The sequence below is a fragment of the Malania oleifera genome, chromosome 10, assembly GCF_029873635.1.
Source record: "Malania oleifera isolate guangnan ecotype guangnan chromosome 10, ASM2987363v1, whole genome shotgun sequence".
In the NCBI taxonomy this organism is placed as follows: Eukaryota; Viridiplantae; Streptophyta; class Magnoliopsida; order Santalales; family Ximeniaceae; genus Malania; species Malania oleifera.
The window spans coordinates 20,959,608-20,987,511 of record NC_080426.1 but is presented as its reverse complement, the minus strand read 5'-3'; the positions used below and the strand labels follow the sequence as shown (position 1 = coordinate 20,987,511).

Below are 27,904 nucleotides of genomic sequence, written 5' to 3'. Positions count from 1 at the left end.
AGAACAACACAAATATTCCCGCCTTTTTTCTCCTCGGACCTTTAGTCTGCAATGTGCTCGCCCTGCTTCTTCATCAGATTAGGGTTTTCTCTCTCCTGCGGCGCATTTGACAGATTTATAGAGACGGGGGTATTCTCCATTGGAAGAGTCTGTTTTGGTAAATAGCTGATCCTTGCTAGTATGTGTGCGCGCGCGCGCGCGCGTGTAGTTCCCTCATTGTTTCATGCGTTATTATCTTGAGCGGGTATGTGTATGTTCTTTCTTGTCGGGATTTACATGCTTATTGTTTCACAATTGGCGACCTAAGAATGATAATTCATGAAGTTTGTGTGTTTTGAATTTTGGGGTTGATCTCTCTTACCATTCTTCATTTAGGGGAACAAGATTAATCTTTACTCTTTTTGTTTGTTTTTTTTTTCTTTAAAGTATTTTAACCCCATCCCCCCACCTTCAGTGGCAGATCCAGAAATTACTTGAATTGGCAGTGGCAGTGTCTACCAGATCAATTTGGAATCTTTGGAATTCTACCCAAAGACCTAACGGCGCTAAGCCCATGTCCCTTTATTGGTTTCTTAATCTGCATTAACAACTAGTTTTGTTTAATGGTTATAATCCCACTAAGCATGAATATACTGAAGAGAGTTTCTGGTTTTATTTTAGTCCATTTGGAAGCTCACTGCCCATTGGACCTGGGCTGCCCCACAAGGGCAGTTCATTCCCATCGTTCGCTCCTTCCCATCCCTCCCAAGGTAACTTGAGTTATCTTACATGAAAGTCTGCTCTAACCATAAAGATGTCTCCTCTAGGAGACATTGTTCTCTTAAATATATGTGGGTTTTGTTTCAATATTTCCTTTAGCTTTAGTATGGTAGCATGAGGATCTTATAGTAGTTAATTGCATATTTTTTGTGCATGTATGCGTTTTTTTTTTTGGCTGTGATCTTGGTAATTGGACCAAATAATTCTATAGGAGTTAATTCAGTGATAGAATCTAGAGATGCAAAATTCTATGAAAATAAGTTCACTTCCATACAGAGGGTTAGTGATCAAAATAAATCAGTGGAGACTTTGAAGCCACTTCGTACTAGTGGTGAACCTTCTGAACCTAGGAGGAGTAAGAGAAGGAGAACAACAAAGTCATTTGGACCAAACTTCATAATCTACCTAGTAGAAGGTACTAGAGAATCACACTTTAGGCAAACTATAATTTCACCAAGAATGGAATCAGATCCTCTAATTTATGGAGAGGCAATGAAGTCTCAAGTTTCCGCATTTTGGAAAGAAGCTACAAACGATGAAATGGATTCTATCGTGGGTAATAAAACTTGGAAATTGGCTTTGCTATGTTCAACATAGCCAAGGAATACGCATTCTATTCCTCGCTCACCTAATTTCCTTATCTTAGGTTCAAGAAGCCTTACAATTGTTCTACGCCCCCAAATCTTAAGATATTTTAAATTAGGCTTTCTTTCTTCCATAACTCATATGGAGAAGTCTTAGTCCTCTTAAAAGGAACTCTATTTAATATATGACAAGCAGTTAGTTAGGCTTCACCCCAATAACCACTATTTAGTCCTGAATTTGACATAATGGCATTGATCATTTCAACCAATGTTTGGTTTTTCCTTTCTGCTACTCCATTTTGTTATGGAGTATATGCTACAAAAGTTTCATGTATCACACCTACAAATTCACAATAGGCGGGGAAGTGATATTCACCGCCTCTATTCGATCTAAGACACTTTATCTTAGTGTCACATTGGTTTTCAACTTTTGCCTTATAAACCTTAAATTTATCAATTACTTCATCTTTAGTATGTATAAGATAAACATAATAGAATCTAGAAAAATCATCTATAAATGTTACAAAATATTTTTTGCCTCCTATGGTAGGTGTACCATGCAAATCACATACATTACTATGCACTAATAGAAGTAAAGAAGAAATTCTAGCAGTTTTGTTAGGAAAAGGTTTTCTGGTTATTTTGGTTTTAATACATACACTGCACTTATCATCCATGTCATTTACATATCTAGGAATTAATTCCATATTAGCCATATCATACAATTTTGTAGTATTAATATGTCCTAAACGATTATGCCAAAAAGAAAGTGAATCAACAATATAAACAGAAACATTCACTTTATCGATATTAAGCTTAAACATACCCTCATACATATAGCCCTTTCCCACAAAGACTCCACCCTTGGAGAGTACAAATTTGTCAGGTTCAAACACTAACTTAAATCCAAACTTATTAAGTAGGCTTCTAGAAACTAAATTCTTCCTAATTTTTGGTACATGGTATACTTCAGTGAGAGTTAAACTTTTTCCATAAGTAAATTTAAAAGTGACATCTCATTTGCCTTTGACTACAACAGTGGATGAATTTACCATGTAGAGAACATTGCCATCTTCCACCGGTTCATACTTTGAGAATGAACTCTTGTCTATACAAACATGCCTTGTTGCACCTGAGTCAATCCACCATGCACAGTCATCTTTAACAACATTGATTTCAGAAATCATAACCACAAACTTGTTAGAGTTTGTTCCATCTTGCTTTTTCTTGAGAAGACGACACTCATTTTTGTAGTGTCTAGGTTTTCCACAATGGAAGCATGAACCTTTCTTTTTCTAATTTTGATTCGTGACAGAATTGAACTTCCTCTTCAGGTTCCCTTTTTTGGGATGTTGGGGCTGTTTAGAACTGCCACTTCTTCCATCATATGTACTTTGGAAGTATGTTCTTCTGTACTTTTCTGGTTCTGCTTAAACACTTACTCAACTTGGAAATATTGGCCCAATTGTTCAAGAGACATATCATCCTTACCGTGCTTCAAAGATTTTCTCACATCTTTTCAGAATGGAGGTAACTTATCAATAATAGACGAAACAGAAAGGCATTCTTCCATTTTCATATGTTGATTAAACTGGTTAAGGATATGCATAATTTCATGAAACTGCTCTACAACAGGCCTACTATCAAGCATGGTATAATTGAAAAAGTGTTTAGTCAAAAATTTCTTACTAGTCGCATCATCTGTAAAATACTTAGCCTCAAGTGCATCCCGCAACTCTTTTATAGTAGCCATATTCTAATACAGATCGAATAGATTGTCTAACATTGAATTGCAAATGTGGCCTTTGCATATATAATCATCTTGTTCCCATTTTAGCCTTGCACATCCTTGAGCCAAAGTCTCATTCTCATTCACAATAGGTTTGGGGGTGGTCAAACATACACCACTTTGAGACCCACAAGAATAAAGGGCATCTATTTTTGCTAGTGCCTGAAATTGCTTCCATCAAATCGTTCAAGTTTGAAAAAATCCGTAGCGAATTCCCTTAAGGTTGAAAAACCAACCATTTTGTTGATAACGTTTTAAGAATGTAGTAACAAAGAGAGAAAATGCTGCAGAACAGAAAACGTTTCAAGGCACGTTACAATATCGTTTTCCTTAAAACGTTATTTGCCCCCACCATATCGGTGTGTATTGAGTCAGCAAATACGTTTTTAGGATACAAAGAAACCCAGAATATAATCTAATATCAGTTTGCGTTATACACAAACGAAAAACTGATCACAAACGCTCTTAGAAGAATTTGAACAAATTTCTAGAATTCTATTTCTGCAGAAAACAGAACCCAGAATTGAAGAAGATATAATTTGTGAAAGCCTTATGAGAAAAAGAAAAGGAGAGAATGATTAAATTTTCCTCTAGGATTCTTGAAGTTAATTTTGTCTTTAAATAGACAGAATTATGCATATTCCCAATAGTTACAAAGGAGGTTATTTGAATAAATAGTTACATTTGTTCAAATTTAAACAATCAGTTAAATAACTGTTTTATTAACTACCACTTGCAAGATTAAAATCTAACCGTTAGATTATTTATATGGTTCAAATCGTACCACTTGATCTTATAAAAAATATAAAATTAATTTTAAGTCATCCAATCATGATCAACGATCACGATCTCGCAACGATGCAAGTGTGCAACGTGCTAAGTGCTTGTGCGCCAACTAAATGCGCTACTAGTGCCCTATAGCCCACGCTATGCACGCGTGTGCATGTGCGGACGGTGTGAAGCACCGTCCTAAGGTGCACTAGAGTATACACTAGCACTATCTCTTAACCAACTTTAAGAGAATAGTCCACCTTATCATTTGTTAATGACTTTTCCTTTTTCACTCTTTCCAATGTGGGACAAGCGCACATAGCATTAAATGCTCCTTATAAATGCTTTAGAGAATACAGAAATGGAAGACTTTGAAAACCAAGGTTAGTAGCTAAAGGCTTTACACAAAAGGAAGGCATAAACTACTTTGATACTTATGCTCCAGTTGCTAGGATTGCAACTATAAGAGTCTTGCTTGCCTTAGCTACCATCTATAAGTTCGAAGTCCATCAAATGGATGTAAAAACTGCATTCTTGAATGGAGAATTGGATGAAGAAATTTATATGGAACAACCTGAAGGCTTTATTATGCTTGGAAATGAATCTAAAGTATGTAAGTTGGTTAAGTCTCTTTATGGACTTAAACAAGCCACAAAACAGTGGCATGAAAAATTTGACCAAGTTATTCTTTCTAATGACTTTAGGATACATGAATCCGATAAACATGTGTATAGTAAGTTCAATAGAAATAAATATGTTGATGATATGTTAATTTTTGGTACTAATATTGAAAGTGTTGAAAGTGCTAAGAAACTTTTGTCATCTAGTTTTGATATGAAAGATATGGGTAATGCATATGTGATTCTGGGTATTAGAATAATTAGAAACAATGATAAATTAATTCTCACCCAATCACACTATATTGAAAAGATTAAAAAAGTTTAATCACTATGATTGCAAACCTGTTAGCACACCTTTTGATACAAATTTGAAATTATATCCTAACATTGGTAGAGCAGTAAATCAGTTAGAATGTGCTAGAGTTATTGGTTGCTTGATGCATACTATGACTTCTACTAGACTTGATATTGCATTTGCTGTAGGTAAACTTAGTAGATATACTAGTAATCCTGGTGATATTCATTGGCATGCTATATATAGAGTGTTAGAGTATTTGAAAAATACTATGGATTAGGCATACATTATGAAGGATATCCTACTGTTTGAGAAGGATTCATATATGCCAGTTGGATCACTGATGGTAATGATCATACATCAACCAGTGGGTGGATATTCACCCTTGGTGGAGGAGCTATCTCCTGGGGTTCAAAGAAGTAAAACCTTATAACAAATTCCACTATGGTATCAAAATTTGTGGCTTTAGCTTCTTGTAGCAAAGAGGCAGAATGACTTAGGAATTTGCTATTAGAAATTCCATTTTGGCCAAAGCCTATGCCACCTATATCTTTGCATTGTGACAGTGAGGCAACTTTGTCACATGTATATAGTAATATATATAATGGTAAATCTAGACATATTGGCCTAGGACATAGTTATGTGAGATAGTTAATTACTGATGGTGTAATTACCATAGATTTTGTGAGATCAAGCCAAAATTTGGTTGATTCATTAACAAAAGGACTTGCAAGAGACGCGGTCTGGAAAACATCAAAGGGGATGGGACTTAAATCCATAACCCATAGTCACCAATGATGGAAACTCAACTCAGCACTTGAAATTTTCAAGCTCTTGAGTTCAATGAGCAAAGTACATCATATGTAGTGATTGGAAGCACTAAAATGTATATGTGTCACATAATCCATCCCAAGGAAAATAGTGCTTTGTACCTGTAATGTGAAAAAGTTGAAGGTTGAGCTTAAGCTCTTAATAGGATTATAACTGGTTCTGTGAGGTACTTTAATTACAGGGGTACCTTTGATAAACCTACCTATATGAGTGTTGGAAGTGGTGCCGCTTCCTATGAGAAATGGATTTATCTCTAGAGCACTTATTAAATTGGGATATAGATGCAAGGCCAATCCACGCATCGGCTTTTGGTAACACCCCAAGATCTGATAATTTGTGTGTGATATGTAACCAGTTAATCAAAAGAGGATTGCTAGTTCAAAGTTCGTCTACTATGTAATCCCAATTAATTTTGATATGTATTCACTAAGTGAAGGTTCAAGTTCTATAAACACCTTCATTTATGCATAAATTTTCTCTTATCTAAATAAATCGTTTTTCATCTATATTTTGAAAATGGTGGGGGAATGTTAAAATATTTTCTATAATAAGTGATTTTATGGGTTTTCAAAGCCTTCCATTTTTGTATTCTCTAAAGCTTTTGTGAGGAGCATTAAATGCTATGTGGGTTTGTCCCACATTGGAAAGAGTAAAAAAGGGAAAGTCATTAATAAATGATAAGGTGGAATATTCTCTTAAAAGTGGTTAAGAGATAGTGATAGTGTGTACTCTAGTGCACCCTAGGATGGTGCTTCACACCGTCTGCACGCGTAGGCGTATGCGCGCGGGCGCATGCTTGGGCCGTAAGGCGCTAGTGGCGCATTTAGTTGGCGCACAAGCACTTAGCACTTTGCACACTTGCATCGTTACGAGATCGTGATCGTTAATCATGATCGGATGACTTAAAATTAATCTTATATTTTTTATAAGATCAAGTGGTGCGATCTGAACCGCATAAATAATCTAATGGTCAAATTTAAATTTGGCAAGTGGCAGTTAATAAAACAGTTATTTAACTGATTGTTTAAATTTGAACAAATGTAGAATTCAAATAACCACCTTTGTAACTATTGGGAATATGCATAATTCTGTCTATTTAAAGATAGAAATAACTTCAAGAATCCTAGAGGAAAATTTATCTTTCTCTCATAAGGCTTTCACAAATTATATTTTCTTTAATTCTGGGTTCTGTTTTCTGCAGAAACAGAATTTCAGAAATTTGTTCAGATTCTTCTAAGCGTGTTTGTGATTAGTTTTTCGTTTGTGTATAATGCAAACTGATATCAAATTATATTCTGAGCTTCATTGTATTCTAGAAACGTATTTGCTGACTCAATACACATTAATCTGGTGGGGGCAAATAACGTTTTTAAGGAAAACGACATTGTAACGTGTCTTGAAGCGTTTTTTGTTCTGCAACATTTTCTCTCTTTGTTACTACAGTGATGTTCTAGCACTAAAGATAAATGGCCTAGTAGTGACTTGCATATTATTTACTCTTAGAAATTTATTATTGTTAATGAGACAATTGTAGCAAATGGCAACCATCTCACAGTTGCTTAAGAAAACTTCTATAACAATCGAATAATTGATACCCCTCAAGTCCGCAGGCTGCCTTAACACATCAGTTTAGATTGGTGCTCACAAAAATTCATTTTGTTTTGAACTTTGATTTTGTGCTTTTCTTTTGGATTTTAGAAAATCAGGGAGAAACTAGAAATGAGCAGTTCGTTGTAGTATTGAGGATAAGGTATGACTCACTGTTTGGCTAGTTAATTTTTACACATCCTGTTGGTCTTTTGTTGCATTTCAAGGCCAAAACTATCATGTTGAATTGATCCATCTCCAAACATTTGATTTGCGTGCACCATTTTTTTTGTTATTAATGTCTTTAGGCGTGTGAAGAGTTTCAATAGAACCTCACTTTTTGGAACTATTGCTTATTTAGCTGTTTACTGTGATCTATGTTGTGTTGCCCAGAATTGTGTCATTCCAAAAAAATAGTTGGAGAGTCATATTTTTTAAAAAACTCGGAAACAAGAGCCTAATTTCTTTTTCATTTGAAGTTTGTGTTGAAAATTCCACTTGTGAGTTTGTCCCACATTGAAAAAATTGAGTGGATGATGGGTGTTTATATACATGGCTGGACGCAAGAGCCAAATAGGCTTAAGCTTTTGGGTCAAGTTAGTGTTCACCCATGTATATCAAGCCCATCCGTGGACTCTTCTGGTGCTAACAATTTGTTAAGATTTCTATCAAGAAATGCAGTTCATTAAAGTTAATAAATCTCCTGAAGCACCTTTCAGTCATTTCTACCATAAGAAAAAATTATCTCATAGTGCATGTGAGAATTATTGCATCATGATTTGGTGACACTGATAGTTGTGGTGCTTCAATTAAATCTTTATCCTCATTGTCCTTCTAAACTTTAATTTGGTTTATTAGATAAAAATTGATGTAGCATTCATGTAAGTTTTAATCTGTTGATGATTTTTGTTTCATGTGAAACTCACTTTCAGGAAATGAATACGTCAAACCCTGCAGTGTTTGTCAATGCAGATTTTTTGTCTCAGTATGTTGGACGGAAAGTTCGAACAGTGGTTCAAATTCTGCAAGTTGACAGTGGAGTCACAACAGGGAAATCTACAGACGACTGCCAATTGATTATAAAAGGCTCTCCTCCACCCTGTCCTCTGATGAGTTATGCTGAGGTGATTGGTATTGCGGACTCTGAGCAGTCCATTTGCGTTGAAATATGGACCAAATTTGGTGAAACATTTGGTATGACTAACATCCTTCTAGTTATTTTTTCAATTCTTGTGCTAATGATCACGGACTGCTCTTTAATCCTCATGCACTTTTTCATGAATTCATCCCTCTCCTAGAGTGATCATGTTTTAATGCTGTTAAATTTTAGGGTTTATTTTCTATACATTGGGGTTAGTGTGTGTGTGTGGGATGGGGGTGGGTGGTGGGAGAGTGAGAGAGACATGGAAATAAATGATGTGTTGGAGCAACTATATTAGGTTTACTCTATAATCTATATCATAGTTTAAAAACCCGGTAAAGCCATTAATTCAATCAGATTGGTTGAACTGGCAAGTCAAACTGGTGGTTGACCTGGTAATACTGAAGTAATATATATATATATATATATATATATAATGACAGTTATATGTAAAAGTCTATCTAATATTAAATTATAATGAGAGGGGATTTAATTCAATTATAAAATTTTATAAATGTTAAAAGAGTTTAAAATTTGACTTAATTTATATGTAATTATATGCACTTAATGCTTGTGGGAAGGTTATGTGTATTTGTATATGAAATATAAGTTGGATTATATACTTTTTTTGTTGAGGAAAGGAACAAGAACCAGTGTCTAGTAGGCTGGCAAAGAATCTCTCCTGCCTTCCAGAAGGTCTTGGGTTCAACATCAGTGACTCGCTGGGTCTGACCGTGTTGCACCAAGTTTCCTGGGTTTGCCGGGTTAACTCTGGTTTGTTTCAAAACCAATTGACATCACCTGGACTGGAGTGGTGCCAGTTTTGGTCCAACCTGCTAGGACCAGCCAATCCAATCCGGGTCTTTAAAACATGCTCTATATATTATGATCACTGATTACACCGAGAATCTAAAACCCCATATAGTATTATTTCTTTACAAATTAATCTCAGCCATGGTTTTAAATAAAGGTCGTGACTGTTACGTAACACCATTACGTAATAGTTTTTTGGGTTGCCAATACCGTTACACACTGCAAAATTGGTGTGAAGAAAAATCAAGGCCGTAGTGGCCGTTATGGACCATGACTGTTACGTAAAGGCCGTTACGGCCGTTATGTAATTGCTACAAGGCTGTTACACCCAAAAAAATATTTTATTTTTTACTTTTTCTTCTCACTTTTTTCCTCTCTTTCGTAAATCATTCTCACCATACCATGTGGCGAGATGGGGAAAAGATTATAATGAGGATGAAAATGATACAAAATTTACTATTTCTTTAAATACTCACAATAGATGCATTAATTAACAATTTGAAAATACTAGTTAGGAAAATATTCTATTTTGATAATATTAGTAATGTGATATTTATGTTCTATATTTTCAACTTCAACCATCTTTCTTTTCTAGCTATTTTATATCTGTATTATTTGTATGTCTTATGTGTTTAATAGATTAATGGAGTGTATAATGTATTTTGTTCTATTAATTAATTTAGCACACATAAAAATTTATCACAGATAAGAACAATGAGAAGTATAAATGCACACACACACATAATTTTTCTATCAATGGTGGTTTAAAACAAATGTAAACTTGTTGCCCTTACCAAAGAACTTAGTTACTCAAACTAAATGACCCAAAATACGCTAAAACTGTTTCTAAGAAGGGCTAAAAGCCTAAAACATACAAGTATGCTAATATGCACAAGGTTGTGCATGCTTCAAAAAAATTCACTGCCGTTACACCAGCTTCCTGTTATGTAACATCCGCTACTCCCGCTTCTCGTTACACCCATTACCGTTACGTTACGCTACCTGCAACCGCGATTTAAAACCATGATCTCAACACTCCCCTTGGAGCATATATATCCTCCGTGCACTGCTTGATGCGTAGGCTATAAATTGCTGATCTTCCCAATTGCTCACTAATAACATCTGCCACTAGCTCTCCTGACTTGACATGGGGTGTCGTCACTTCCTTAGGCATGACAAAATCACAAATAAAATAATGGTCTAGCTAAATGTGTTTTATCCTGTCATGGAAGATAGGATTATTTGCAGTATAGCAGCTAGCACATGGTCATAGGGTCCTTCACCTGAGCCTGCATCACAGAAAGAGTAGTCTTTACACTTGAACCTGTTGAAGCTTACAACCAGTATAAGCCATGGCTCTGTATTCGGGTTCAAAGATTTGACCTTGCTACCTTTTGCTCCTTATTAGGTGTCCAGATAGAAAAATATAATACTCTGAAATGGACCATCAATCATCTTGATTTTTAGCCTAATTTGCATTTGAATAAACAACCATTCAACATGGTTGTAGCCTGTGATTTTTTTCATATCACCTTTCCTTCGCAGGAAAAATGTTCAAATGCCCTAAAATCCAACATACAACTTCCCAATGTGACTGTTCGGAGCATGCATGGGTTGCCTTACAACCTTTACTGGAATTGGTCGGATTATAGTCAATTAAGTTAGCTCACCCACAAGCCTAAAATGTCAACTAGGTTAGCTCCCTGAGACGAGCAACATATTATGCATGAGCATCCATGGGAGTCTTTGCTTCTTACTTGTGGATCTTCCTTTAAGAAGATTAAATGCATACTTTCTCTAGAAAGAAAATTAATCATAATCTAAATATGAATAGCTTCAATACCAAGAAAGTACTGTAACTATAATAGATATTTGGTTTAGAAAAAATTTGTCAATTTTTTTAAAAAAAATTAATGGGCCTTTCAATGGGGTTTCAAAACCACATAATGCACACATCTTTGAGAGAAATGTATGGAAAGGTTGTCCCATATTGGAAAGTTATGAAAAGAAAGATGTCTTTATAAGTGTGTCTCCCCTTATGAATTATAAGCCCACCCATGGATAGCCCATTGGGCCTCCATAAGGCAGTTTTTGCACTACTGTACACACACCCATTTGCCTATGCTCCTGCCTGCACAACATAATTAGTGTATTAGAGTCGGTTAGCAGCACATTGTGTCACTTTAGTAGCATATTTAGCACTTTGAATGTTTGCATCATACAAGAGTGGACTGGTCCTTAGTTTATCTTACTATGGGTCACATTTTTATCACTAATTTGGGTTATTAATTTTATTTTTGGCCATCTAGAATTTAAATATGACAATTAGCAGTTAAAAGGAGAATTTAAATTTAAAATTTTAGGCTCTATGGGAAAATGACAATTAGTTTAAATTTGTAGAGAAACAATTATTCAATAAAAATTGTTTTTATTTTTATGTAAACACATGCAAGAAATTCAGAAATTAAACTCTTTCCTTTATTATTTTTGAATTCCTTTGGCATTCATTGCTTCTCCAAATACTTTGGGAATTTCCTATGTGTTGTTCTACAAATCTTGTATTTTTATCTTTTCTCATTAATTTTTTTTAAATCCCTATGTTTTGAAAGGCTTGTCATTAAAGTAAGACAGATAATTGTTTCTAGGTGCACAATTTGCTAGCAATCAATAGCATTGGCTGTGCTCCATTGTATCGTAGGACCTAGATACACTTTGCTATAGGAACTTGTTTGTATAGTATGGATGGATTTTTGATTAAAAGGAGCACATTTCTGCATACATTGGAGCTTTAATATTTTCAACTTAGATTTTATGGACTTATTCATGTTGTGATAGAATTACTAAACAAGCATGAATAAACTTATGTAGAAGGTGTTCTTGAAAGGAGAGGAGAACTTGCATCGCAAACAAGCATCCACAAAGAACTAGGCAAAGGACTTATGCTAAAATGTGGCTGGGGGTATTTTTAGGGGAGGGGCAAATATGTGTAGTTTGTCATTCTCCAATGAAAGAATGCTACATCATGTCTCAACTAATGAAAAAGAGAGAATTTATGGTCGAATAAGGCGGCAACACATGATGAGAGTAAGCAAGAAGAAAGAGGAACGTGTCACAAATGACACATGATAGATGCTTGAGAATCCTAGCAAAGGCTTTTGAGATTATCGTTAACAAGTCATGATTCAATCCTTCCAAGCCAAGACTCTCTAGAACATCTTAGGAGTTAGGATCATGATTGGTAGGTAGACCCTGCAATGCACTCCTATGACCAATCTTGGGTATGCACAATGCTATTTGCCTTTCTATAGGATGCAAACATAAGATAGTTAACAATTAGTTCATTATTGTGCATATGCAAGTTCAGCATGAATCGATTTCATAATTTACAGAAAAATGATTACTTTTTATGCATTTACAAATTACTTGCATTTTATTATTTATGGTACGGAATGTACTAAATATTCCAACTAAATGATGGGCTATTAGGGTATACATTTGACAACTGTAACCTATTGCTTATTTGCTTAAAGGAAGCTAGTCAATTCCCAGGTGTTAGTTTGCCTCATAGTTCAAATATCAACATCCAAGGATTGTTTTCAGCCAATGCAAAGACATTTGTTGAGAAATTTTTTTAAATAAGGATAAAGGGTAAGGCCAAAACAAAAGAACAAACACATGGAGAGAGGTGAACTAGTGAAACAACATTGTCAATAAGATGCTTTGTCGTACAAGAGCAAGTGCCTTTATGCAGAAAAATAGATTGTTGAATAGTAGGATCCTTTGACAAGAAAGACAATAAATCAGAATTCATGATCTTCTTCTTCTTGTTGTCATTGTACACCTATTGTGGTATAGACATTAATGGAACAACATTAAAAATCCCTCTTGTTCTATAGGCATGGACGAAGGAATTACTTCTTTCCTTTGAGTTGGAGATTGTAAAACTATATCTTATTAGTTTAGCAAAAATGAAATGCTCTAAGACATGCAGAATCACATTCTCTTTAAAGATGACATTGAGAATTCCACTTGTGAGCTTTTCTACATTAGAAAAATAGAGTTGAAGATGGATGTTTATATACATGTTTGGGCCTAAGACCTAATAAGCTTAAGATTTTTGGTCAATTTGGTGCTCACTCATGCATATCAAGCCCACCCATGGACTCCCCGGACGCTAACAAGTGGCATCAAAGTCTACGGTTCATAACTCTATGCGAGCGGCATCATAAAATCGAGGTGTGAAGTTAATTCTCCTAATGTGCTAATAGTTGGAGGACCAAGTGTCTGATCGAGGCCAATAAGGATCATCTAGGTCTAGTAAATGGATCCGAATAGGGTCAAGATGTGAGGTAAGATTGGTTTGAAAGCACGTGGAATGCAATCCGAGGCATGTAAGGTGTGGGGGTAAGACCCACTTGAATAACTGTTGAAGAATTAGGCTTACTCTCACAAGGAAGACGGTTTCCATTCAAGGAGGAATGGTTGGAAATCACAAGTGAGGGAGAGATTGTGAGAATTCCACTTGTGATCCCACATTGGAAAAATAAAGTGGAAGATGGGTGCTTATATACTTGGTTGGGCCCCAGACTTAATAGACTTAAGCTTTTGGGTTAAGTTGATGCTCACCCATGTGCATCAAGCCCACCCATGGACTCCCCTGTAATGTACAAATTTCCAAATAGTAATTTTGGAAGAAATGGATGCAGAGAGATAGTACAGCAAGAGAAGGAAGAAGACAATGACTTTTTTGGTTTTACTGTAAGTGTTTAGATAGGCATAAAACACCTTTTCATTCAATGCTTATGTCTTTACAAATTTTGAAATGATTAGTAAATTTTTTTTTTTTGCAGAGTTGTTTCTCTTCAAGTTCAAATTTAAACTTGTAAATGTCAAATACCACATTTAAATTCTAGATGATCCATATTAAAATGGATAACTGTAATAGATGACACATTATAAATGGATAAATTAAATCATAAAATGAGCCATATTCTGGCCCAAAAAAAATATAGGCGAAAGCCCAACACATCCTAGCCCTTGTACTTGCATGCTGCAAATGTGCGAAGTGTCAAGTGTTTCACCAAAGTGACACAATGTACCACTGCAACCTACAGCCTGCTGTGTACGCATGCAAGTGTGGGCTAGTGCTTGCACCGCTTTATAGGGCCCCAGGTGAGCCATCCATTAGTCACAGCCTTAGGTTTTTAATGTCGGCAATCTCATATATGTGGTGTGATTTTGAAAATGCCAATGGAAAAACAATGATCTTGAAGAGTTCCTGACATATTCAAAACTTTCCAACAAAGAAAAGAAAAAGGCATCCTAAAAAATAAATAAATAAAATAACCTCACCCCAAATATATTACATTGTTCAAGCATCTGAGCAAGATTCATGGTTCTAGTGTTGCCTATCAGAGGATTCACTTGTAAACCACTTCAATACTTCCTATCGAATTAATACTGCATGTAAATGTAATGATATGAGTTTGGGAGCTGAACAAGCATGCAACACCTGCAGATGCTAAAAAATTGAGCAAAACCCATGGCTGAAGTGCTACTTATGCTTATTGGAGGATATATGGTCATAAAACACTTCATATTTCCTCCCATGCTTGATATAAAACAATATTGTCTTCATTTTTCATAGCCAGCCACGTGCTTCACAATTCACAATTCACAATTCACTTACCCTATTGGCTCCACTGTGCTACTACCACCACTTTGCCTCCATGATCACCTCTCCATTTACTAAAACCACCATGTGTAAAGTTGAGCGGTGGGACTACTAGAATATGGCAACACAGAACTCCTGCTGCATCTTCTGCTTTTCAATGCACTGCTAAGAAATTGATAGGTGTTCAACTCCTCCATTATACCCAGTAGAGCACTGTAATACTCGCTAATAGTTCTATCATCTGGCTACAACTTAAAAATATTTTCATACAACTAAAAGACCAAGCTACATTCTTATCTTGTGAGTATTGCTTCTAATTACTCCCATGCTTCTTTGGCAGTTTGATAGAACAGGAGAGTGGTACTGATTGAGGATTCTATACTATTTCGTAGCCTTGTTTATCACAAGATAATAACCTTTATTCCACTAATAAGACTTGTAAGATTTCTTTAGGGTGATCATCAATCACATTGCTTGAGCTTGTTCGTTGCCCTTTGGAAAGCCTCTAAAGGCTGCAACCAGTTCATTTAACTAAAACAATAATCTGAATATTTGAGCTGTCAAGAAGAACTTGGTTTGGTATCACTTGATGATGGTAATAGATATAATCAGTTTACACTTGGCCAGCAGACTAGAAACAGAATAAGAATAAAGAGCAGCCATTTGACCAGCAGGGATAGGCACACAAGCAGCAGAAACCGGACAGAACTGAATAAAAAAAAAAAGGGTATCAAATCCATCACAAGAGGCAGTAAAATACCAGGCCAGAGAAAGGGACAGAAGTCACAGAACACCTGATCTATCAGTCACAAAATTGATCATGAAATTTCTATTTGTCAGTTACACAATTGATCAAACAAGTTCTGATTGTCAATCTCACATCAATCAACTGGTTCCTTCTATCACAAATGGATCACTATAGGAACTGCTTGGTACACACCATTACAAATATGCAATAAGATAAATAGTTACCAATTTCAGGAACTAGTCATTTCCAGCACTAGCGCACGTCAAACAGAAAATAAACATAGTAAGCCTTTGGTCTTGATTAAAAAAAAGAAGCAGCTTTTCTTCAGTGATCCACTATATCAAGATATGAACAACAACCTTTGAAATATGCTTCTGCACAGCCACAATAGAAAAAGAAATGGAGGGAATTCCAATCAACTCAGAAGCCTTTGATGAGAAAATCTGAAATTCAATAGGGAAGAAACTGTTAAGAGGGGAGGAGAAACAGATGAAGACAAAATCATCTTGGTATCACAGGTTCTCTGATCCCATGTGACAGAGGACTGTCACTGCTGTTTAGGCGGCCCATTGGGCATATCTATTTCAGGCATAGATTTAGGAAACCTAGGGTGCATATATGGAACTTTGTTTTGTATTTATCTAATATTTAGTGGTTATTGCATTTCAGTTAGCTGTAAGGTGTATATACACAATCTTATCAAGAGAATAATAACATTCAACAAACAGGATTGAGAGAAAAAGTCACAGTTTTGTGGGATGCTTTTGGTTTAAAGTTCCAATTTTGAGCTCCCACAAACTTCACTTCATCATGATTGGAGCTCAAAGCTGGCTGATCATATTTTCATTTGAGCACAGCTTCTTGTGCTCCTGCTCCAGAGTTTTTCTTCTATATTATTTCTTGGTTAAATTTAGTTTGGAATTTTACCCCTGCACAATGCTTTGCAGAAAATTGTTGTCCCGCTTTTAACATTTTCATTTTTGGTTGCAGACACCCACTCATACAATCAGCTGTGTCAACTTGCAAATGGGGAACTTAAAGTTTTGTTCATTTAAATGGCTGCAGCAAAATTTTGCTTGGGACAGAGAGAATTATAATACATATTGGCCAGAACCTTGACATAGGCAAGCTACTATTACTTATTTATTGGAGCACCGATTTTCTCCTCAACGATCTAGCAAATCTGTACCTAAGGTTTAGTCGATGTTATATATATATATTTGTTTGAAGGCTGAGTTGAAGCAAGTCTCTCCATTTCTTATATTGTTATTGACAAGGCTAAGTTGGGGTGGAATTTGGATCCTAGATTTGAGTTTGGAGACGTTCTTGTAATTCTTGGAAAATTATGATCTCTTTGTTTTACAGCCTGTATAGAAGTAAAATGCAAGGGAATTAAAACAGTTGGTGCTTTGTAGCCTTCTAAAGGAAGTAAAATGCGGATTTGGAAAGAATGCCATATAAAATTGTATTGATTTTCATCAAAATTACACAAATTTAAATTCTAAAATAAAAAATTATATCTTCAAACATAATCCAAGGCTGTATATAAATTTTACCCAGAATGGTAGAGCGGTGATCCATTTTTTAGTGGTTCATTCCTAGTAAACAAACAAAAACAACATTATACAAATAGTAATCAATCCAACCAAGTGGAAGGCAAGATATTCCTTTCAAGATAAATTTTTTGAAATTTTTTTCACCAAATGGCCACTACCTTAATCATTGATCTCTAAAATAGTAGATGGTCTGTCATGTCAGATTGGTTCAGTGCAAAATACCCACCAAAAATTCTCCACGCTTGGTAGAAAATTTTCTCATTCCTGAGAAAACCAACCCACCTCTCTCTCTCTCTCTCTCTCTCTCTCTCTCTCTCTCTCTCTCTATGCAGTCACAGACCAGTATCCTAAACCCAGTTTCCTGCGAATCAAATGGAAATCAATCGGATCCTCAGGAGCTTCCATCGGAATCCTTCTTGGTCTCCAAGGAAGACGAGATCGAATGGCTCGATCACAACGCATTCATGGAACGCAAGGACTCCATCAAGGTAACTGTTTTGAGGAATTTAAATTCCATTTCTTCTCAACGGTCATCCTCATCTTTGACTTTGAAACCCAATTCCAAGGCATCTTTCGTTGGTTTTCCAAAGCCGTGGAAATCCTTTCTCGGGGGAAATTTCCGGCACAAGAGCCGGTCCAAGAGAATTTGGTTATTCCTGAACCGGTCCGATTCAAGGAGGAGGCCGATTGGACCGGTTAATGAGCCGTCTTCTCCAAGAGTGTCGTGCATGGGGAGGGTCAAGTCGAAGAAGGTCCGAAGTGGGACAAAGGCAAAGAAAGGACTGTGGAAGAGTTTTAAAGCGGTTTTTTCTACGCGTTTTCATGGAAACTAGATGGTTCGAGTTAATGAATGAAAATGAACCGGAGTTAAAAGTGCAGGTTGAGGGAGACAGCAAGTGGGCGACCGGTTCATGTAGCGGCTCAGATCTGGTGGGACACCTGAGTCTCCTGGTGGGGCCATCTATACCTGGAGACGAATCTGCATCTGTCAAGGGCCCCACAAATGGGAGTAGGAGGGCTCATTGCCCATTCCCACTTTACTTGTCTTTCATGGTCAGTGTCATACCGGCCCATTTTGGTTTTTGTCCTCACGTGGAAAAAATAAATTGTTCTTCTGTTATCTTTTCACTATTAGCTTCATGAGTTTTATTTTCTTTCAGAAGAATAAATTTTAGTTGTAAAATTGGAGTACGAAATTGTATGGAATGAGAAGTTCAGTCATAAAATGTTTTAAGCGAGTAATTTTCAAATGCAAATGATAATTTTACCACTAAACAAGCACTGGATCTTTGTCATTTTTTTCAGTTGCAAGATATTTACCTACTTGATTAAACCTTAAAATTGTAATGAATTATTTAAAGCAATAAAAAAATATACTTTTAAAAAAAAAATGTAAATATATTAAATAGATTTTAAAATATTTAAATTGCATTTGATAGGATAAATTTCAAATCTTAAATTAAGTGTGCAGCCATTAGTTGTCTTTTTTTTTTTTGATTACGCACTGGTATCCACCTGTCCATTTTACGGTCCACGTGACTAATCCTGCGCCTCTTGAAATTGACCCCACAACTCCAAAGGGAAAGTAAATTCAGGAATTCAAGACGAAAACGAGACCATTAGTTTTGTCTTGTTTGAGAGAGAGAGGCATTGGACTTCCTTTTGTGCCCAAAAACATAGCAAAAGCATTACAACAATCACGCTTGTTATTGTTCTCAATTCAATCTTGAGAACTCGATGGATGTTTACTATCACCAAATCAAACCAAGGGACAATTACGAACAGAAGCAAAATCACTGAAGCTACAATCTAGGTAGCCAACATTAACATCTGCAAGCCTACAATTCCCCACTAGTTCTGCCACAGCTCCAGGCTTGCATGACCCAATACACGAATCAGTAAAGATCACCTTCCTTGTGGGTGTGTATCACACAATCCGAAGTTGGGTACGAGACGCATGTGAGCACATACCCATTCTCCATCTGCTTATCATCAAGAAATGATCCATCTGATTGATCCACTGAGCCAGAGACCATCTGCCCAGCACAGGTAGAACAAGCCCCAGCTCTGCACGAGTATGGCAGCTCCAGTCCTGCAGTTTCAGCAGAGTCAAGGATGTAAACATCATCAGGGGCTTCAAACTCATTTTCTTCGCCATTTGGCCCAACCAGTTTCACTTTGTATGTTGCCATTGCGCACACTTTAAAGGAGGATGACTTCAAGCCAAATGCTTTAGACTTGCTCTGAACAGAGCCTAATGAACCTGGGTTTTTTATTAAAGCACATGATCTACTTTGTGCTGATGGTGGGCTTCTGAGTAAGCAAGAGGGAGTCAGTCTCACAGCCGACATTGTTACACCTGAATCAAGAGCAGGATACAAGAAATTTTCTTACATTAATGCTTTCATGATGATCAAATTAAAAGAAACTACTTCGTGAACATTAGCTGATAGCTATGGGTCCTAGGCTCTTCATGGGGTTCCATTCTTTTGACAAAAGCATGCAATTTTTTTCTGAATTAATATCTCACGCTCAAACAAGGGAGAGGTGCTATAACCATTCACTGTTTGTTAAAATAAATGAATCATAAACCACCACCAAAAAAGGTACCATTACAATCTACATAAGAAAGTCGATGGTAAATCACTTATATAGTCCTTTTAAAATAGGCCTTTCATTTCCTCTAGCCATTTATAAACATGTTCAACATGTCACACAAAAGTGCAAGTAACCTCCAAATTTTAAAGAAAACAACTCGAATAATATTTCCATCACCATCTTTTTTAAAAATCTTATCTTTGTTCCTACGAAAAGGGTGAGATGGAGCAACAACAGTTCGTGAAAACCCTTCCTCCGCATGGCCATAGCCCTGTCACTAGGGAAGTACAGACAAAAGCCTATTTAGTGATCCTACCTAAATGGTGTGCTGTGGGATCTGTAGGTCCATCAAGGGGGTTGAGCCAGAAGTTAAATCCAACCTAAATGAGATCATCATTGTATGGAGTTGAAAGTCTAACATCAGGGTCATAAATCTCACACTGCCACCCCTCAGTATTCAAACTCATGACCTACCATCCTCCAAAAAAACTTGCAAAGCACAAAGACACCACCCTGTGGTTTTGCATTACCACCTACATCTCAACTTACCCCCTCATCACGAGGTAAGAGTTAAGGACCTTGAGCATCTGCTCCCTTGTGGTTCACCAGATGACCATTCAAACAAAGACAATTATTATCCGTTTCCCACTTCACATTTACAACAATAACACTGATGAAACGCCACAAAAATGTTTCTGAGAGAAATGTCTTTTGTTTAAAATATACTTAGGCCTTGGAAAGTTATCTCTTCCACTGTTTCTAAGTGAAGGCAGGTATTGCTAATCAAGGTCATCCACTGTCCCAACCCCATATGAGAGAGTGCGATGCTATAATGTGTTAAGCTAGTCTAACCCAACTTGAGCAATGGATGAATATCCTTATTGGACACAGATCATCTTATCATATTTTTCAAAACCAGATGCTATAATGTGTTAAGCTAGTCTAACCCAACTTGAGCAATGGATGAATATCCTTATTGGACACAGATCATCTTATCATATTTTTCAAAACCACAATGGCCAGGTTCATAAGAACCAGAAGTGAACAGAACAGTATAGAACAGGCTGGCCCAGCACGAACCTGGGCCAAGGCAGGGTCAACCGCCCCCTTAACACCAAAAAAGTTTTACATGCTACAAGCACTGCTGAGAGGATTTGAAACCATGACTGTAAGGATGTTGAGGTATGTCCTTACTAGTAGAACCAACTAGCATGTAAAAGAATTACACACACACACAACTTTAGATAAGTTTTTTAGACAGCCAAAATCCACACTCCCTTAATAATAATGCAAAAGATGTTAGTCGTAAGTCACAATCACATATTAGTGAACGAGAGTGATTAAGAGAATATATTACTGAGGAAAGCTAAAAGAGAGTAAAACAATATAAAGAATCACATTATCATCATCAATGACAACCAACATAACACTTGTATTTCTTATTTTCCTAAAATATTCTTGAAACATATTATTATATATATTTTTTGATAGTATATTATTATTATTATTATTACATCACCAATTTGGTCTGACCCAATGATTTCACTGGGTTGGTCATGGGTCGGGGTTTTGAAAACCATGCTTCATATAATGATGACTCGGCAGAAATGTTGAATAATTCATTACTTTGAAGCATCCAACAACAGAGCCAAAAGTAGAAACTCTAAGTAACTTCAAGTTATTGGACCATCCCACCTCCATTTCCACCCACCCCCACCAATTTTTTGATGGAATTTGAGATGGCTTCACTTATTGCCTCATTGAGGAGCTTTACGATTCATTAGGACATTTTTCCTATTTTGTTTCTTTTCCTTACTTTGACTATGTCTCAAGCTAGGTTCCTTTTCCTTGCTTTGACCGTCTCTTCATTGAATCATCTGAAAAGGCCTTCGAGAGAAACACTCTTAGCTGATAGGGACTCAAATTACATTAGCAGATGCAATAATAGCAAAAGTGGCAGTTGACACCTCCACTCTATGGTATTTTGGAAGTAAATCAGGGTTCATTCAGTTTGGAGTCATCATTGGGTCCATTTGACTATAAAAGATCATGCTGAGTCATGGTACAAGCCAATTGACTAGCACTAGCACATTGCCCAGCGCTCGCACTCTTTATTTGGATAGCAAGCCAGGCAAGTGAATATTGCAGAAGCCACAAGTCCACCCACTGAAGAAAAGGGTGTATACTATCAACACAATGCTACAGTTTTAGCAATTAAAGATGTAAAGTGCAAAAGCAAACATGTATGGTGTTCATGATTTGGGAAATAATTGACTGCAAAATTCAAAAAAGTATTACGAATTCTTGAATTGGGAACCAAATTTATTTGCTAACCGAAGGCATAGTTAACCAATAGTTCAGTTTGACGACACAAACCAAACTCATTGAATTATCTGGATTAACAGATTCATAAAAAAGAAAATTCAGAGAACTAAAACATTAAAATAAACATATTAAAAAATATAATAAGACACAAGCACAAAAGTTCTATAATAAGGCACTAAAAAAGTAACATAACAATTTTCACACATCAATAATCATTAACAACAACAACGAAAACAACAACAAAACCAAGCCTTAAGTCCCCATTAGGTGGGGTCAACTATATGAATCATTTTCCGCCAATTTATGCGATCATGGATACCATTTCTTTTGACAGATTTAGGAATATTAAATCCTTACTATCTCCTCTCAAGTTATTTTAGGTCTACCCCAACCCCTTCTACTGCCCCCCACAGTATCCATAGCATCTGAGTCGTCCCTCCCTTATCTTACCCTCTATAGGAGCTACACCTAACTTACTGCGAATATGTTCATTCCTTAGTTTATCTTTCAATGTTATACCACTCATTCATCTAAGCATTCTTATCTCGGTAACTTTTACTTTTTGGATATTATGTCTCTTTGTCGCCCAACATTCCGATCCATAAAGCATAATTGGTCTTATAGCTATCCTATAAAACTTCCTTTCAATTTTAAGAGTATTCTACGATCACAGAGCACACTTGAAACACTTCTCCATTTTACCCAACCTGCTTTAATTTTATGCATTACATCATCTTCAATTTCTCCTTCAACTTGCATAATAGATTCAAAATTTCAAAATCTACAAGTATTATTTATTTCTTCATCATCAAGTTTAATTTTGTCTCAAATATTTCTCCTATCATTACTAAAATTATATTTCATATATTCTGTCTTATTTTTACTTATCCTAAAGCCTCTAGATTTCAAAGTTTCTCTCCATAATTCTAACTCAGCCTCTACTCTGTCCCTAATTTCATCAATTAATACAATATCATATGCAAACAACATACACCATGGAACCTCCTTTTGAATACTCTTAGTCAATTGGCCCATCACTAAAGCAAAAAGATAAGGACTCAAAACAGATCTTCAATGTACACCTATGGTGATTGGAAATTCTCTAGTTTCTCCATCTATAGTCCTTACACTAGTCATTACTACATCGTACATATCCTTAATGACATCAATATACCTACTACATACACCTTTTTTTTTTTCCTAAAACCCACCATAGAACTTCTTTAGATATCCTATCATATGCTTTCTCAAGATCAATAAATACCATATGCAAGTCCCTCTTTTTTTCCCTAAACTTTTCCATTAATCTTCTTAAAAGATATATAGCTTCTACGGCAGATCTCCCGGGCATAAAACCAAATTGATTTTTTGAGACCTTCGTTTCTAACCTTAATCTTTGTTCAACTACCCTTTCCCATAGTTTCATCGTATGACTCATAAGTTTAATTCCACGATAGTTATTACAATTTTGAATCTCTCATTTATTTTTGTATATAGGTATTAAAGTGTTTTTCCTCCATTCATCTGGCATTTTCTTAGTTTTTATAATTGTATTAAATAAAGTAGTTAACCATATAATTCCGTTATCACCTAAGCATTTCCAAACTTCAATTGTGATGTTATCTGGTCCCATAGTTTTCCCATTTTTCATCTTTTTTAGTGCGAACTTAACTTCGTTAACTCTAATTTTGCGAATAAATCTCATATTTTTAGTCTTTTCCTCATTTGATAATTCTAAGTTTAAGCATTCTATTTGGTTTTCATTAAACAACTTAATAAAGTAACTTCGCCATTTTCTTTAATGTCTTCGTCCTTAACCAAGACAATATCATCCTCATTTTTTATACATTTTACATTTCCTAAGTCCTTACTCTTCCTTTTTCTAACTTTAACAAGTTTAAATATATCTCTTTCCCCTTCTTTTGTATCTAATCTATCATACAAACTAATAAATGATTTGTATTTTGCTTCACTAACAGTCTTTTTTGCATCTTTCTCGCCTCCTTATACTTTTCAAAATTATCTTTGTTTCTACATTTTTGCCACGTTTTATACCAAATTCTTTTTGTCTTTATGACTTTTTGTACATCTTTATCCCACCACCAACTTTCTTTACTATTAGAGAATCTTCCCCTTGATTTGCCTAAAATCTCTTTTACCATTTTTTTAATAGAGTTAGCTAATCTATTCCAAAGAATATTTGTATCTATCCCAACTTATATAGTCCAATCCCCATCTTTGATCATTTTATCTTTAAATTTTATTATATTTTCTCCTTTTAGGTTCCACCACCTAGTTCTCTTACACTGGTTTATTTTATCATTTTTTCTTCCATTTTTTAATACATATATCTAACACTAAGACTCTATATTGTGTGGTTAGGCTTTCACTTGCAATAACTTTACAATCCTTGCATGATAAACGATTTACCCTCCTAGTTAAAAAAAAGAACTATTTGACTTCTATTTTGTCCACTTTTAAAGGTTATTAAATGTTCTTCTCTCTTCTTAAAGCAAGTATTCATTATACTAAAATCATATGACATAGCGAAGTCTAAGATCATCTCTCCAAGCTCATTTTTGTCTCCATATCCATATCCTCTATGTATCCTCTCTCATAATTTTTATTATCCATTCCAATGTGTCCATTTAGATCTCCTCCTACAAATATTTTCTCAGTCCTTGGTATACCTTGTATAATACTATCCATATCTTCCTAAAATTGTCTCTTAAGATTTTCTGCTAAGCCAACTTGAGGAGCATAAACACTAATGATATATATAATATCTTGTCCTAATACCATCTTGATTTTTATAATTCTATCCCTCTACTCTATTTACATCAACAACACTATCTTTTAAGTTCTTGTCTATAATAATTCTTACTCCATTCTAATGTTTTTATTTTCCAATGAACCAAAGTTTAAATCCTAATTTCTCTAGCTTTCTCCCCTACCTACTTAGTTTCATGAAGGCAAATTATATTAATTCTTCTTCTGATCATCATATCCACAATTTCCATGCTTTTACCCGTAAGTGTCCCTATATTTCAAGTTACTAATCTAATCCTAGTTTCCTGAACTAACGTCTTTACCTACCTACGTCTAGAATGATGCAGGAACCCTTACATATTTGACACCGCACCCGGGCGCCGACACGGCGCATCGCTTCGGGGCGACGACCTAACCCACCCTCACCTGAAGCAGAGCATCAGAAATGGAGTATGCTAATTTAGAGGTATTTGGTTCATGGGGACGTAGCTTAGTTGGGATGTTTCAAATTGTGGTATGCATGAACCTCTTATTCAGGGTGATTATTCAAGACACTATGTTGAATCATAGTATGCTTCAAATTATTTACTTAGGATGGAATAATTACCAGCTGTACTCAAATAAAATTCTCGGTTACTCAGGAAACTCTCTCTCTCTCTCTCTCTCTCTCTCTCTCCACCTATTCAAAACCATTCACCATTGCAGCAGCAAGAAGCCCCCTTTCTCTCTTCCAGTTGCAGGCTTTGCAGCAGCAGGAAGCCTTCTTCTCTCTTGTTGTCACAGCCTTCGCAGCCACAAGAAGTTCACTTCTCTCTCTCCGTGGCAAGCTTCGCAAGCAATAAATATTTTCATGTAATTTTAAAATTAGTGAATAATTTCACATGATTTATTTCTGAAATGGTTAACAAATCTAGGTAACCACTTTCAGGGAATTAGATCCCGACCCCCATGAATATAGGATGCTGACCCACCAATTGGTACGTTTGATTCGGGTTGCAGTTCCCAGGGGGTGTTAACTATATGACCAGAAAAAATGTGAGGTTTTTTAAGGTTCTTATAATTTTTATTTTATTTTATTTAAAAAAAAAAACAGGACAAAACACTTAAATTGCTCACTAGACTCCATACCAATAGATGTACCATGATGAAAAACTAAAGAAACTTTATTTAAAGAAAAATAAAGGATTTGGAAAAACTAGAATAAAAAAAGAGAATAAATAAATATATGAAGATGGGCAGAGAGTACGGTACACAGAGGCTTGGACAATAAAACGTGTAAAATAGTACAAAAAACCAGATTCTGATATTTATCGTAATTCATGTCACAAGCACATCTCATAAAACCATAAAGAAATTCTGAAATTACGCAGCTTATTTCTGAAATTACACCTGTAAAAGGAGAGCAGCAAGGAGGAAAGCCAGCAATGGCTGCGAAGCAGACAAGCATGGTAGTGAGAGGTGAGATATAGGAAAACAGCCAGAGGAGATGGGAATCATGGGATGGCAGCTGCAAGAGATGAGAGAGATTGAGCTTGTTTGGTGTGACATAAGAGAGAGACGTGGGGTACTCTAGGGTTTGGACGCGTTTTGATTCATTTTGTATGGTCACACCATCTTTCTACACCAACCAATAACCATTAAGGTTAGGTTTGGTTCACAAAATGTCTGCTGGTAGAAATAGGATGGTCGTAGTATTGGTTTTGATATCTTAGACAAGAAAACATGTTAAATCATGATAAAGCAACTGTCAAATGCACCGTAAAAGATTGTGTTATTCCATCAAACATTCAATAAGATAGGAATAGACATTCTTGAGATAAAATTTAGGAATAAATTTGTCTATTCTTTTGTAAGCTATCAAATCCCTAAAGGAAAAAGTAATCTAAGAAGTTTCTAATTTCATATTTTGCCAAGCAACTTACAAATAATTCACACAGTGATAGAGGATAAATGTAACAGAGAAAAAGAATTTAATACATTATAAAAAATCAAACAAATGAACTTACAAAGAATTAATTAATCACCACTTCAAAATTGGACATGAAATTTTGCACTCATGCGGCTCAAGTAGTTACACCAAATAAAGAGAAAGAACAGAATCCTCACTTCTAAAATTAAGTGAAGACATAGTCCACGTGTGATGGCTAGTATCTATCTATCTATTATTTATATTAAAGGAAAGTTGGTAGATAAGTGAAAGTGATTATCCTACAGGATTCAGTTAGGAGCTAATTTATCATTGTTGGTAGATTGATAAAATGCATGAATACAACACCAATAATTAAACAAACACTATGTACTAAAACATAAAATGGCTAGCTTTATTTAAACTATTTCTTTAGCATCTTCTATGCTTCGTGTCCTCCCAAGTGAAAACAAGAAGAAGAAGAAGAAGAAGAAGAAACCAAACCTTAAGTCACACTAAGTGCGATTGGTTACAAGAATCCTTTTACACCAATTTACACAATCATGGGCAATTTCATCTGACAATTTAGCATCTACAAAAGAAGCACCTTCATTTTTTACTTAATGTTCGACCTAATTTTAATCAGAAAACTAGAAAAAAGTTCCTTTCATGGCGGGGAAAAAAGGACAATTTGCTGCAAAACCATACATGGAGGAACATTTCATGAAAATATCCATGAATACACTCCTACTGCAGTCAATCTATGGTAAATGAATTATTTACGTTTGAAATTCTAATTCCGAAAAAAATGAAATCATTTAATTAGGGTTTAGGGTTTGAAACAGAAGTATCAACTGGACTAAAACAAAACAAAAACCAAAATCATCATGGAAATAAGACAAGATCACGATCATGTTAAGAAATTGAAGCTCAACCAAGGTATTTAATCAATAAGCCAAATAAATTTTTTCTTTTTTTTAAGAAAGAAGTCCTATGACTTCATGAATTCGCAAGAGGGAAGACAAGAATCAAGCAAAAAGAGATGAGAGATTGAGATCTTACAAGGACTGTTGAGTTGGCTGATCTGTGTTCTCGAGTCGAATTGTGGGCGATGCGGACGCGTACCCTAGTGGGGGTG

General features: G+C 35.7%; 2 protein-coding genes across 4 annotated transcripts; one reads left to right on the top strand and one right to left on the bottom strand.

Annotated features, from left to right (window-relative positions):
* LOC131166369 (replication protein A 14 kDa subunit A-like) lies at nt 1-19,234 on the top strand. Of its 3 annotated transcripts, XM_058124851.1 has the most exons (4): nt 39-244; nt 455-749; nt 8,169-8,430; nt 16,603-19,234. In XM_058124851.1, the coding sequence occupies exons 2-4, from the start codon at nt 603-605 to the stop codon at nt 16,665-16,667; spliced, it is 474 nt and encodes a 157-aa protein (XP_057980834.1). In that variant the 5' UTR covers nt 39-244; nt 455-602; the 3' UTR covers nt 16,668-19,234. The 3 variants fall into 3 exon arrangements, with proteins under 3 accessions (XP_057980836.1, XP_057980837.1, XP_057980834.1); XM_058124853.1 differs by lacking the exon at nt 455-749 and having other exon boundaries at nt 1-157; nt 8,209-8,430; XM_058124854.1 differs by lacking the exon at nt 455-749 and having other exon boundaries at nt 1-244.
* Nucleotides 18,767-27,904, bottom strand: LOC131166368 (ferredoxin, root R-B2-like). The gene is made up of 3 exons (XM_058124850.1): nt 27,829-27,904; nt 26,250-26,367; nt 18,767-19,527 (listed from the first exon to the last, which is right to left on the bottom strand). The coding sequence occupies exons 2-3, from the start codon at nt 26,305-26,307 to the stop codon at nt 19,064-19,066; spliced, it is 522 nt and encodes a 173-aa protein (XP_057980833.1). The 5' UTR covers nt 26,308-26,367; nt 27,829-27,904; the 3' UTR covers nt 18,767-19,063.